The 14,611-nt window shown below is 36.1% G+C and overlaps 1 protein-coding gene across 4 annotated transcripts in view; it reads left to right on the top strand.

Moving 5' to 3' along the window:
* LOC136026849 (protein C-mannosyl-transferase DPY19L1-like) overlaps nt 1-14,611 on the top strand; it is a 67,682-nt gene that overhangs the window by 42,544 nt on the left and 10,527 nt on the right. For 3 of the 4 annotated variants that reach the window (XM_065703569.1, XM_065703577.1, XM_065703584.1), the window contains 4 exons: nt 319-529; nt 1,735-1,934; nt 4,311-4,419; nt 11,393-11,555. In XM_065703569.1, the coding sequence (XP_065559641.1) occupies nt 319-529; nt 1,735-1,934; nt 4,311-4,419; nt 11,393-11,555 (683 nt within the window). The remainder of the gene's footprint in view (nt 1-318; nt 530-1,734; nt 1,935-4,310; nt 4,420-11,392; nt 11,556-14,611) is intronic. The other variant, XM_065703593.1, reaches the window with a different exon arrangement.

Below are 14,611 nucleotides of genomic sequence, written 5' to 3'. Positions count from 1 at the left end.
ATAACCCCCAATGAAATAGTAAAAACAAACAACACAATAAATAAATAAATACGTTTTTCCCTATACATTATTATAAATTTTATTTCCTTTCAGTAAAAAGTATAAACAAAGTATAATGGTTTTCAAACTACTACCTCTTGGTGATGAGTAGCCTTTTTTATACTAGACTAAATTGTTAACATTTTCAGAATTTATTATCATGTGTATTACCAATACTACTAGTAGTGTTGTTGCTTTCACCCTAAATAATTGTCAATATTATCGGTTTTAACGCTATTGCCAATAATATTATAATTACTATTTGTTTTAATGTTTTAGGATCACGTGTGGTCGATTTTGCGATCGAAATTCACTGACTATCAAGACTTTGACTCTATGCTCTATACTTGCACTCCTGAATTTGACTTTCTGCCTTTAAGCACATTTGTAGATTTGTGTCAAACGTTGTTACTTCCCTCTGCATACCTGGCTGGACCTCTCGTTCTTTTTCTTAGTCTGATACCATCGGCAGCTCCTGCAAAACAAGAAGGTATTTATAGGAAAAATAAGTATACACTGTAAGAAAAAGCTCTCTCTCTCTCTCTCTCTCTCTCTCTCTCTCTCTCTCTCTCTCTCTCTCCACTTCTCTCTCTCTTTTTCTTATCTCCTCTCTCCACAAATCTCTCACTTTTTTCTCTCTTCCTATTACGCTAAGCTGTGCGACTAGTCCTTACCTTCTAGACTCTTTGAACAAACTAATTCATTTGGACTTTGTGGTGGTGACAGTGCAATTCTACCATGCAAGCAGCAATCTTCAAATGAATTACCTTTGTTTGCTACTCTTTCCTCGGGAAAATGGAAGGCTCCATAAGGAAGAGCGTGCGTAGCTGTGATTGCCTCAGGCGTCTTGGTGCTGCGGTGAGTTATTAGTAGTAGTAGTAGTATTCCCAGCTTGACAGGAAATGGTGAATCCAACAAAAATGGTTAAGTAACTAGTTCATGTAAATCAACTTTCACAACTGGTTCAGGTGAGATGAGGTACCTGACTACGTAAAATCATGTTTTAACTTCATTTTCGAATTCACCCCCATTGATTTCAAATGAAGCGACCCAAAAATCCAACAACCTTTTAATTTCGAATTTTAATCTCCCTCCCTCCCCGTCCTTTTAGGGTAGAAATATGCATTAGGGTACAGAAAAATGAAAACTTGATTTAAGATTTCGAGTCAGTATGCTTGATCTGATGGAAAACGACTATACTCCAAAACATTTATAAAAACAAAAATCGCCTCTCCGCCTCCCCTCATTTTCCCCCTTCATGGGTTAAATTTTAAAAATTGTACAAGTGGATTCGGGTGGATTTTATTGGTTAATTAAGCTGATTTTTCAAGACACTTTGGTTGAAAATGAATTCTGTTGCTGTTTCCAGGAGCTTTTATTTCCTCCATTATATTGGCTTAAATTCGATCTTCACAATAAAGTTGTTTTAATCTTGGGCAAACCTGGCTGGGACGTCCGTATTTGCTACGGGACCTAATTCTTCTGAGTATGGTTTCGTTGGAATCTACTTTTATTTTTTTTAAATTAATTTGATTAGCTTTAAAACCAATCTTGTAGACTTTTCCGTATTAAATTTTTTTGTATTAAATTCAATTTAGTTATTTTAAATTATGTTATATTTAGAAATATATTTAAACATAATTTCATTTTGTAAAAATAATAATCATTTTGAAGACTCAATTTATATCCTTTTAGACTTTGAAGAAGGAAACGACGAAGGAATCCATAAAGATTCCGATAGTAAGGTCTTTGGGTCACCATGTCCCGATCTGGCTTTTGTATACAACTACGGCCAAGCTTTTGTCTACGTGGTGCTTGCCATCCTTGTTATGCGACTCAAACTTTTCATGACACCGCATTTGTGTGTCGTCGCTTCTGTCCTGGCTTCAAGAAAGGTATATCCCTATATGTTCGTATTTCCAGTTGACAGTTATTAGAAAAAAAAAGATAAATCCAGGAAGGACTAAAGTTGGATCCAAAAGTTGGATCCAAAAGTTGGATCCAATTTTTCCAAATCAGGTGAAAATGATAGTGAAAACTGACAAATGAGCCATATGATAATGGTAAATGATAAAGGTAAATAATAAAGAAAAGGTAAAGAAAACTGAACCGTTTCTGTTGATGCTTGAATTATGCGGGATTATCTCAGTTTTGACAAAACTTTTGAAGAAACTAAGTTTCAGCAGGGGTTTGCAAACTCGGGCCTGGGTAGGGGGTTGGCAAAAGAAGATCTGAGAGATGCAGTTCCCCCTCCCCCCTGTCCCATGGTAAATTACGCCCCTACTAAAAGATCTACTTATGTCTGATTGATCAGTTCCAGTATTCATTGAGGTGAAAAACCAAGTACAAGTTCAGTGGTGGCTTTAGGGAGGGGGCAGAGGGGGTACTTTTTTGCAGAAATTTTGGGGCGAAAAATTTCAAATAAATATAAAACAGTCATAATCATTGAGTAAACTTTGAACTCGTATTTTTATTGAAATAAGGGAAGAGGGTGAATTTAATATATAAAAGTAATTAATTGATCAAACAGTACAACGAAAATAAATTGAAAAATAATCAAACAATAATAATAATTAAACTAAGATAATAATTATATAAAAATAAATTATTAATTAATTAATAAAAAAATCTAAATTAAGATAATAACAATCAAAAAATAAGTTGTTACTTAACTAATAAATTGGAAATAGTTTTGTTAATATTTTTCTTTAAATGTAAGCTGAAAAAGTTAGTGGAGGGGGGTGGGGTGCTTATCCAGATTTTACCGCGGTCGTAAGAGAGGCTAGAACCGCCACTGTTGAAGCTGGCCATTTTTTCTTTAATTATAAATTTTAATTGCTCGCGAAGTTGTCCGTATGGGTTCATTTTTTCTGACAGCTCAATTCTTCATTTGCGCTTTTTAAGGCTCAAATCAGCCGCATTTGAATTTTTTTTCTGGAAAAGTCATATCAAGCAAAAGAAAATCTTTTTTCACTCGGCCAAGTTAGCCTGAAAAGGCCAAAAGCACAGCCCAACTAAAGATAAGCTTCTTGTTATCTGTTTTATTTTTATATATTTGGTGTTCAAAGATGCATTATCAATTTGAATATTTAAATGATTTATTAATTGGCATGACGTATGTACATACTGTCATTTTGTGGTTGGAAAAAATATAGTCAATTTTTGGTAAATATATTTATTTATCACTTAACTCATCCAGAGGAATACTTTAAAAATATTCTAAGTATTAGTTCTCAAGTTCCCGAGATTTTGAGTACTTTTAATGTTTTCCCAGAAAATCTCCCCCCGGTGACAACTAATATTGCCGTTGATTTTGTTAGTTTACTCATTAGAGTTCGCGCACAAGTGTTAAGAATACGTACATACAAATCAAAATGTGTCAAGTATACGTTTCAAGAACAGGGACTATTTCACACTTTTCTAAAAATAATAGGTCATGTATAAGTAATCTTCATAGTCTATGACACTTGCCCTTGGGAGTGCCCATATGACATTTGCCTTGGGTAATGCCCATATTTGTAATATTATCAAAGCTAAAAATATTTTTTTAACAGGTAACAGTTACTACAGCATAGTGGCTATCGGGTTCTCCTCCAGAAACGGGAGATCAAAATTTTTTCGAAGAAGTTGAATTTTCGTTCCATAAATCCGTAACAACCCAATGCTGAAAAGTAACACATTTTTTCAAAGATAATTACACGCAGGAAGCCTGTGACTTTTTTCACTTAGAATAGTAAAAGACAAACCACAGGGACTTTGGCAGCGAAGCCAATTATGGCACCATACTCCAGAGAAGTAACTTTTCAAAACATGTTTGGGTTATTTTATCTGTTATGGTATGGACTCATTATTTACTGACGGTACTGGTCTCATTGTAACTCAGGGGTGGATATACAGCAAAATCTTGGGGGGGGGGAGGTAATGTGACATGGGCTCCAAAGAGCAAAATCTCTGGGGAGCAAATATGCCAAAGGTACCAATAATTGACCAAACTGACAAATTTATTCTAAAAAAGAGTGAAAAAAGAAAAAAACAGCAAAAGAGGGCGTCACAAAAAATCTTGGGGGGACCCGGGGCCGTCCACTCCAGGCCCCCTGGATCCTTCATTGTTATAACTAATACAATAATATAGTTTTAAGTTTTACGTCATTTATGGTTAATCGAAAATTCCCCTGGAAGCTCAGAAATAACAGTGAATGAAAAGTTTGTAATGAATTTATACATGATGTTCCTAAATAAAAGCATTTATCCTGTAATTTTTTTGTTTTTAGGTATTCCACGTTTTGTCAAAAACGTTACATTTTTCTTTGATTGCTCTGCTACTCGCTGCAATGTCAGTAAAAGGAATAGAAAATTTGAAAATTGAAGTCTATCGAGAAGGTATTATGTTGAGCATGCTTTTCAGCCTCCTTAGGGTCGTTTCTCATACCAATGTAACACTTTATTAACGAAAAACACGTTGTACATCATAGTGCTGTGTAATGAACGAATTGTCGTTAACTAAGGGATTTCTTCCTTTTACATTCAGTCGGTTCATGTTGCGACAGTGAGACCTCCTGTAATAGGTAATGATCATAGAACATACAATATTTCGAAACTCAAGTCTCCAGAGCACTTTTTTGGAATTAGAACAATAAAATTTCGGAAGTGGAAAAAAATTGTTTAATGAAAAATATAACAATTCTAAAACCATCATTTTTTCCCTCAATATTGGTCAAACTTAAAGAGATCTGCCTTCATCTCCTCTGAATTACATGTTTATTTAGCAAACTCAATAAGTTGACACATTTTGTACCTGAATGTCAAAGAAAATGTAAAAAAAAACATTTTCCCTGCTTTTCATCAAAAATTATTAGAGAAAAATCAAGCCCATTTCACGATTTGGTTGATATAACACGGCTTTCAATTTAGTATCAGTCTATTTTTATTTAGTCTTTTACGGATATGGACTCTCAATAGCCTTTCATAGCTTAACGCGTCCCACGAGTTATCTCAGGAAAGGTAAAAAATCTTTATAAATTTTTGCCCTACACATTAAAACTGCTTTCATTGATAAAAGTAGAGAAAATATTTTTGTAACTCAAAAAGTTGATCTGGTAAGTCAATGAAACTTATATGACTCGTCCAAAACCTAAATTAAGGCATGTAAAGATTTTCCAAGCCCCTCCCCCATTACCTCACTCCCCTGTCGCTTCTATAATACTAATAATAATAATAAAATTGTTCTTCTATGTCCTGTGGTGGCGCAGTCGGTTTGACCTTAGCTTGGTAATACGGGACCCAGAGATCGAATCATGCTGCAGAAATGCACTGCGAGGCCGACGCAGGGACCTTAGTAGTCAAGAAGCGTCGTTAATCTGATACAATGCAATGCTCAGCAAATTTATTCATCGCGGAACCAAGTATGAACATTAAGATCCAAAGAATTTAGTTAACCTTTTTTTATAATTCTAGACCTCCATTAAATTATCGTGGTTGCAGCGATATGTACAACCTAGTAAAAGACAAACATAGCCCATTTTAACCAAACAAATAGCCTGAAATCCCCTTAAAGCGGTGTCGGATTGAAGCACAAAGTACGCCATTTGAATTGTATTGGCCGAAAACCCTACACAGGAAACTCATGGTCCTTTGGCCTGAACAACAAGAAAAATCCATTGGCTTGATAAATAAAGAAGATCCTTTTTTGCATGGGAATCGTCTTTTTTTTGTTTTTTTTGTGCTTTCTCCTTCTCCACAGCTAGTGGGCACTGGGACATCATAGAGAGCTTTTTAAGGTCGTATTTTTAAGGAAATTGCTATAGCCTACCTACCTCATTTTTGTAATTAACGAAACATAATATTTAACATAAAATCGATTTTTTGGCAAAATGTGCTAAAAAATTGGGGGCTGATTATTTGGAAGAAAGTTCAAAAAGACTCGATGGTGGTAGTCGAAGTTATTTATAGTGAAGGGCATTTCAAAGTGTCCACTGATTGAAAAAACAATAATACAGTTATGTAGCAAAATTTTGGACAGGCTGCTTGAAATCAGGGATGATTATCCCTCAATGCATTGGGATTGTTGCGAGCAGATAATCGTCGTTGCAGCAGTAGTTGCAATCTAGTAGATGACGAACATGGACCATAGTAACTGAAATAGTAAAATAAAACTTCCTTTCATGCCTATCATTTCCCCAAAAACTTCCAGTCAAAATTTTGAGGTAGCCATTTTATTCAATGTAGTTGAAAGATCCGGAAATTATATTGAGGATTTAAACTCCCCACATACCTCAGGGCAAGGGTTGTAAGTTCTGGCATGTAAGGTTTTTATGGCACTTGGTATCTACCAAGTGACATATAGCGATCGTAAATTCTGTCGGTCTGTTAGTCCCGGTTTTGCTAGTTTAGGCACTTCCAGGTAAGTTAGGACGATGAAATGTGGCAGGTGTATCAGGAACCAGACCAGATTAAATCAAAAATTGTCGTTTCCCCGATTAGAGCATCTGGGGGGGGGGGCAGTTAAATAAAAAAAAAGAAAAAATTTGGTATTTTTAACTTACGAAAGGGTGATCAAACCTTAATGAAATTTAATATTTAGAAGGATATTGTGTCTCAGAGCTCTTATTTTAAATCCCGACCGGATCTGGTGACATTGGGGGGAGTTGGGGGGGACCTAAAATTTTCGAAAACGCTTAGAGTGGAGGGATCGGGATGAAACTAGGTGGGAAAAATAAGAAAAAGTCCTAGATACGTGATTGACATAAACGGAACGGATCCGCTCTATTTGGGGGAGTTAGGGGGAGGATTAATTCTGAAAATTAAAAAAATGAGGTATTTTTAACTTACGAAGGAGTGATCTCAATGAAATTCCATATTTATAAGGACCTTGTAACTCAGATATCTCATTTTAAATTCCAATTGGATCCAGTGTCATTAGGGGGGAGTTGGGGGGGGGGGGACCCGAAATCTTGGAAAACACTTAAAGCGGAGAGATCAGGATGAAACTTGGTGGGAAGAATAAAAACAAGTCCAAGATACGTGACTGACATAACCGGACTGGATCTGCTGCGGATCTGGTGACATTGGGGGGAGTTAGTGGGGGGAACCTAAAATCTTGGAAAACGCTTAGAGTGGAGGGATCGGGATGAAACTTGGTGAGAAAAATAAGTAGAAATCCTAGATACGCGATTGACATAACTGGAACAGATCCGCTCTATTTGGGGGAGTTGGGGGGGGGGGGTAATTCTGAAAAATTAGAAAAAATGAGGTAATTTTAACTTATGAAGGAGTGATCGGATCTTAATGAAATTTCATATCTAGAAGGAGTTCGTAACTCAGATCTCTTGTTTTAAATTGCAACCGGATCCAGCGTCATTGGGAGCTGGGGACCGGGAATCTTGGAAAACGCTGAAAGCGGAGAGATCAGGATGAACTTGGTGGGAAGAATAAAAACATTTCCAAGATCCGCGACTGACATAACTGGACCGCATATGCTCTTTTTGGGGGAGTTTGGGGGGGGGAGTAATTCGGAAAAAATAGAAAAAATGAGGTATTTGTAACTTAGGAACGGATGATCAGAACTTAATGGAATTTGATATTTAGAATGATCTTGTGCTTTAGAGCTCTTATTTTAAATCCCGACCAGATCTGGTGACGTTGGGGGGAGTTGGAGGGGGAAACCGGAATTCTTGGAAAGGGTGAAAATTGAGGTATCTTTATCTTACGAATGGGTGATCCGATCTTAATGAAACTTGATATATAGAAGGATTTTATGTCTCAAATGCTCCATTTTCAATTCGAATCGGATCCGGGGACATAGGGGCTTGAGGGGGGGGAACGTTAATCTTGAAAAACCCTTTGAATGATTAGATCGGGATGAAACTTGATGGGAAGAATAAGCACAAGTTTTAGATACGTGGCTGATATAATTGGAAGAGATCTGTTCTCTTTGGAGGAGCTGGGGGTGTTGATTCGGAAAAATTAGAAAAATTGAGGTATTTTTAACTTAAGGACGGGTGACCAGATCTTAATGAAGTTTGATATTTGGATGAAACTCATGTATCAGAGCTCTTTTTCAAATCCCGACCAGATCTGTTGATATTGGGGGGAGTTGGAGTGGGAAACCGGAAATTTTGGAAATCGCTTAGATTGGAGAAATCGGGATGGAACTTGGTGGGTAGAATAACCAATGTCGTAGATACGTAATTGACGTAACCGTACTGGTTCCGCTCTCATGGGGAGAGTTAGGGATGGGGTTCATTTCTTTGGCGAGTTTGGTGCTTCTGGACGTGCTAGGACGATGAAAATTGGTAGGCGTGTCCGGGAGCTGCACAAATTGACTTGATAAAGTCGTTTTCCCTGATTAGACCATCTGGGGGGCTGAAGGGAGAGGAAAAATTAAATAAAATGAGGTATTTATAACTTACGAGGGGGTGATCAGATCTCAATGAATTTTAATATTTAGAAGGACCTCGTGACTCAGAGCTCTTATTTTAAATCCCGACCGACAGCGTCTGATTTTCCTTTTAAATCAATCTGTTGATTCTTAGAATTTTGCTAGAGCTCATACTATATGAGCTCTTGGCTCTTCTGGCTTCGTCACGAATGCAATATGAGCTCTTAGCTTTTGTTTTTTGGAAAGCATGGTCATATAAACTTCGGAGGGGGCTCATTGGATTGGTAATCAGAAGCTCTAGTGCCCTTTTTAAGAGTCAAAGTGATCGGAGGGCAGCTAGCACTCCACACTCACACGCCGTATTTTCCAGAAATGCATCTAATAGAAATTTTGAGATAATCATTTTATTTAAAATAGTCCAAATATCATATAACAAGATTTTTGGGGTTGAAACAAATCCAAGAGCTTGGGGGCAAGGGTTGTAAGCCATACTATTGCGACTGGATCTACCTGTGACTACAACTACTTGCAACTGGTCGTGACATTTTTGTCCGACGCTACATAGAGGGCTTCAGGCTAATTTTCGGAGTTTCTGTAAATTCGTCTTCACAACCAACTTTCATCATTAAGATTAATCGAAATTTTCTTATGAAAGCTGATATGAGTATTTTTTGTCAGCTCTTCACCAATTATATAATTGATCCACTTTCAAAAAGATCCTACTTCTCTTATTTCAAAGGGTTGTCAAACATTTTAGTTCACAAATTTACTTGCTGTGGGCAAGCTTCCTACTGAAGCTTAAGCTCCAAATCTCACTAATATGAGGACTGTGAAATTCTAGGAGAGGTATCGAGGAGGATACCATTCCTCTGCCTCATTTCCGACTGCAATAAATGAAATAAAACCCTCCACCAAAATCATAAACAGAAATAGCATGTAACAGTAGATGGCAGGACTTTCAAACCATTTTGAATCTTAAAATTTTCTATTCAATATTCATGAAAAATGTATAGACTACTGGACCAGCGAACCGTCGACATTTTAAACACTTTAAGATTTTAGTCTAGCTTTAATTTGAAACTGGTGCCTCTATGAACAGAGCTTTCAATTTGAAAAAAAAAACATGAATCGGAGAGACAAAATCTTCTGCAACAAACCAGATATATCTTTCTGATTAAAGAATATTAAACCTCGCTTTAGCTCACACTGTGGGTTTTGGCTTAACTACATGTGAAAACCGTCTTTTATGGCTCTTGGCAAGAATTGTACGCAGGTTTCCAAATGAAATATCATATTCACCAATCCCAGCGTGAGGCTCACGCTTTCTGTTAAAAGTGTATAGGCTAGGCCCTTACCTTATTACCTTATACCAGAGAATTCCCAATCAACTTTGAATTTATGCTATTCCCCTAAATGTTTCAGTCAGGAACGCAGCTCATATAATTTGCTGCGTTTAAAAATTTCATATCACAGTGTACCAATAGGAAACGAAATTTTATCAAACAAAGCAGGATACTTTTACTTAAAAAGGGTAAATGAGATTTAAAAACATTGTTTCGTTATAAATGGAAAGCGTGCGTTTCACTGTTTTCAGTCTCTGAAAACAGCCACTCCTTATTTTGACAAAATACACAACTCCTTATTTTGATGAAAACAGATGAACTCCTTGTTTTACTTGTCCGCTATTATCAGTGAATGTATTTGTTTTACAGTTTAGCCTCAGAAATGATTCTTATCCTAATGCATTCTAGAAGTCACTGTATGTGTTCTTGTATCACACAGGGCAAAACTGTTTTTAGCTCATATTTGGTGATTTATTCAAATTTCGAGCCATTATTTTTATATTAAGGGCTATTTTCCCTGAAAAACCATGTTGCTATACATAAGTTTCATGTCACTGGTCAATCTTTATCTTCAACGAAAGTTTTGACAGATTTAGACATTACAGAGCTGTAGACATTGTAGTTCAAGGTTTTATTCAAGATAGAACGGTAGTATGAAAAGTATTTCCCAATTTTCTTTACATATCATTATGATGGCTCTAAAAATCTTCTTTTTGTGTCCTTAGCAATATTGTATTTAAGCTTTATATACTGAACCCAACCTTTATTTTGTTTTATGCTAATTTGTGCCTGCATTACGTATATTTGTTTGCTGTTTTCCTTGCGGAAATGAGGAAGTGATTTTACTTGAACATTTTATAGATTGCCTGAGTAATACCTTCCTTTCAGTATTATTCAGAACACACTCAATAAGTGAAATCAGACTCTTTCGTGAAACAAACTACGATGTTGGTGCATTTTAATTAAATATTTGATACTTGTTCATTATTCAATTGATTCGATTCAATTCCAAACACACTCAAAAATTTTGCTGAGAAAATCCGGTTTTATAGCCACAAAGACAAAACTCAATTCAGTTGGTGCCTGAACATCTTGCAACAAGCATACCAGACATATGTAATCCTCACACATTAATCAAAAATTTGTGGGAGGCCACACTGGAAGCAGCACACCAATAGAAAAATAGGTGGCAACTTTTTCAGTAGCTGCCCTTAGCGTGGCAGTAATTTGTTACTAGTAGTATAAATAAATACACAGGTATATCAGGTGCCAAGCCGCCTGATACTTCACAGCTAGGCACGCCCCCCCCATCCCAATTAATTCTTCACCCCTCTCTACAGCCTCTTAAGATATTTCAATTCCCTTAAATTTTTTTCACAATATCCTCCCATCCCACTTTGTTACGACCTAATTTTTGTTTGGTACTACATGATTGGCTGACAAGGCTAGTCTTTGGCAATCTGTCATCCTCCATCCGCCATTCTCCCATCAGCCATCTCAACCTTCCTCTCATTATAGCTCTAGAAAACGGGAGCGCACAGCTTATTGTTTAAAATACTCTCAGTCAGACAGCTGCTGAAAAAAAGTTGACAATCTCTTATTTATACTTGTATATAATTTTGCCTTTTTAAAGGTTTTTACCAAAATCCTCAGCAGATGGAACTGTTTGAGTACATCTCTTCTTCAACAAACCCAAATGATTCCTTCGCAGGGGCAATGTCAATAATGGCTAATTTGAAGCTGAGCACTGGAAGACCAATTGTCAATCATCCTCATTATGAAAATGAAGAAATAAGGTAAAACGTTTATTTCGATTATAATTAAGCTATTACATACCTATCATCGCTAAAGAAATTGTTACTGCATTAGATTGTCTGACGTTGGAACACACTCCTCTTCACTCCGGCTTATAGTACCTTTGTTATAGAAAAAAATATAAGTGGATAAGCCGAAAATTAAGTAAGATAATATAACCGAATATTTCACGTTTCCTGTCTGAGAACCTTGGTCAGCACCAAAAAACAACAAAAATATGCAAAAAACAGAATCAAAATAAGAGTTTTCTGCATAAAATAAAAAAAGGAGTTTCCTACAGGTTTAATTCTAAGGATTGCAACAACTAAAAAACCTTTAGATGTGGAATATGGAGGTAGGATATGGAGTTATGATGTTCGATGTGGAATTACGATGCTCAATAAATTTTTTAATAGATTGTTGGTGAGTTCGGCCTCTATAAAACATTTCTCACGAACACGGAATACTATGCACGGGAATATGCAAGAAAACAGAGCAAAAATAAGAGACTTTATTGCATACAGAAAAAAATCTGCAGTTGAGTAAATCTGCAGTTGAGTAAAATGAAAATTATTTTGAGTATACTATGTTACTCTACACTGTATTTGTGTGTACTGTGCTGTTGCATCGTTAAGAGGAGTTTTCTATAGGTTTAATTCTGAGGATTGCAACAACTAAAAGACCTTTAGATGTGGAATATGGAGGTACGATATGGAGTTATGATGTTCAATGTGGAATTTCGATGCTCAATAAATTTTTTAATAGATAGTTGGTAAGTTCTGTCTCTGTAAAACTTTTCTCACAAACACGGAATACTATGCACGGAAATATGCAAGAGAACAGAACAAAACTAAGAGATGCATAAAGAAAAAAAACTTATCTGCAGTATTTTTTACAGTGGCTGGCCAAAGTTGCTGAGTAAAATGAAAATTATTTTGAGTATACTATGTTACTGTACACTGTATTTGTGTGTACTGTGCTGTTGTATCGTTAAGAGGAGTTTTCTACAGGTTTAATTCTGGGAGATTGGAAAAGCTAAAAGACCGTTACTTGTGGAACCTGTTAAGTGCTGAACGAAATTTTACATTTAAGGATTGTGTATAACTAAACATATCAAATTTTTTTTGTCCAAGTTTAGTTTTAGATAGTCCCTAGAGCTTGCCTAAAAGATATACGTTTCGTAATTCTCCATTGTTCCGAGGAAGAAATTCCTTGTGATTTGTTACTTAGATATTGCTGTTGAATGATTTACTGCTTTTAAGCTATGATTAGCTGAACAATCTTTCTACCATGTTTCAAATTATTTTAGATTTCTGCAGCGGTGCCAACTATGGAATTCCTTGATAAGGGATCCTAGGGTCCATTTTCACGGGACGGGAGTCCCACCCTCGTGAAAACAACATCTCATTCACAAAAAAAGGTGAACTCTTGCGTCCAGTTCTACTTTAGTCTCAAGGCAAAGTCGAAATAGAACTCTTCGTCTAATTCCATAAGAGATGAATGAAGTAAATATGGAGGCAAAACATACTTTTGTTGAAGAAAAAAGCACAGGTATAAACCAGGGTTGCCAACTGTCGACCAAAAAATAGTGGAAGTTGCTAAAAAAGAGTGCAAGTCAAAAAAGTCACAAATCCTAGCAGATATTATTCCATTGATGGATGAGAAGAAACTTTTCACTGTTCAGTAACTGTTCCACAAGAGATGAATGAAGTAAAGATGGAGACAAAACATATTTTTATAAGAATAGAATAGAATATATTTATTCACTACAATAGCATGTCATGACAAAGTAATTTATACCTTCAAAAACACCACAGGAAAATTTAAACAAACGTTATATTAATCACACACATATTAATCAAACATTAAATATTAGTCGTGTCAATATTATTAAAAGGAGGGGCAAAATATGGGACAAATGATTTGCGATATCTCTCAGTACTATAGGCTGAGCAAGTCAGTAACTGTGGACAATTCTTTTTTATTTGTCGGAGTCTAGTAACTGGTCCTTCAGTTGGGGGGCTCTCAAGGCTGGGTAGTAGACGACAATGAGTTGGGGAATTCAAACAATTAGTCCGAATCTATATGTTAAGCCATGTCTACGACTATCAAGTGAGTCCAAATTGAGTTATCTCAGTACATCCTCGTAAGTTGAGTAGTTTTGTCCAAGTATAATTTTTATAGCTCTTTTTTGTATCGTCTCAAGTCTGTCTGTTTGATCTTTTGTCAATCCCGGATGCCAAGCAGGGCATGCATACTCAAGAGAAGGTCTAACATAGCTGCAGTATACAAACTTTAAAACCTCAGTTGGTGTACCAAATCTTTTTAGGTTGGAAAATGAATGCAAAGCGAGGCGCCTTTTTTAGTCAGATATTCAACGTGCGAATTCCATCTTAAATCATCGTCCAAAAGTATCCCAAGTATTTTAACAGTTTTCTTTGTTGGCAGTATGGAATTATGAGAAAAGTGGTTGTTACCCTTTAGGAAGGAAAACCTCGTAAAAATGTGCCCTTATTGAAACACAATAGAGTGAGATCTGAGATATTGTGGTCCAGGGGACTTGTTGGTCAGGGGTCAATCCTAAAATACGGTAATCCGCCTGAGACTCTAAAGGTGCAAACCTATTAGGCCTAGATCACTTGTTCGCCTTGGAGTCCAAGCAAATTCAGTCCCCCGTTCCGCATAGAAGTCCAGTCGACATTGTCCGACATGAGCCAACTCAAAAATCTCGATCACTCCTTAGTTCTATGACTACCTACCTTAGTTCTGCCCTAGGATGGATGGATGATAGACTATCAATGAACAAGTGGAAATGACATCATTTGTATACAATCCTGAAAAAGGCTTATGTCAGCTTTGCCTCTCGCTCAGACTATCTGTCTTGGCTTTATCTCCAATTGGCCATGGCTTGATGGCAACTTGATTTTAATCTATTTATGAATAAAAATTAATTTATTTAGAATTAATTTATTTTAATTTATTAATTTATTTATTTATTATGAATAAAAATTAATTTATTTTGATTTAAAAAATTAATTATTTATTTTATTAATTTATT

The sequence above is a fragment of the Artemia franciscana genome, chromosome 1, assembly GCF_032884065.1.
Source record: "Artemia franciscana chromosome 1, ASM3288406v1, whole genome shotgun sequence".
Lineage (NCBI taxonomy): Eukaryota > Metazoa > Arthropoda > Branchiopoda > Anostraca > Artemiidae > Artemia > Artemia franciscana.
The sequence above is the reverse complement of the archived record's forward strand: the minus strand, read 5'-3'. Positions and strand labels throughout refer to the sequence as shown.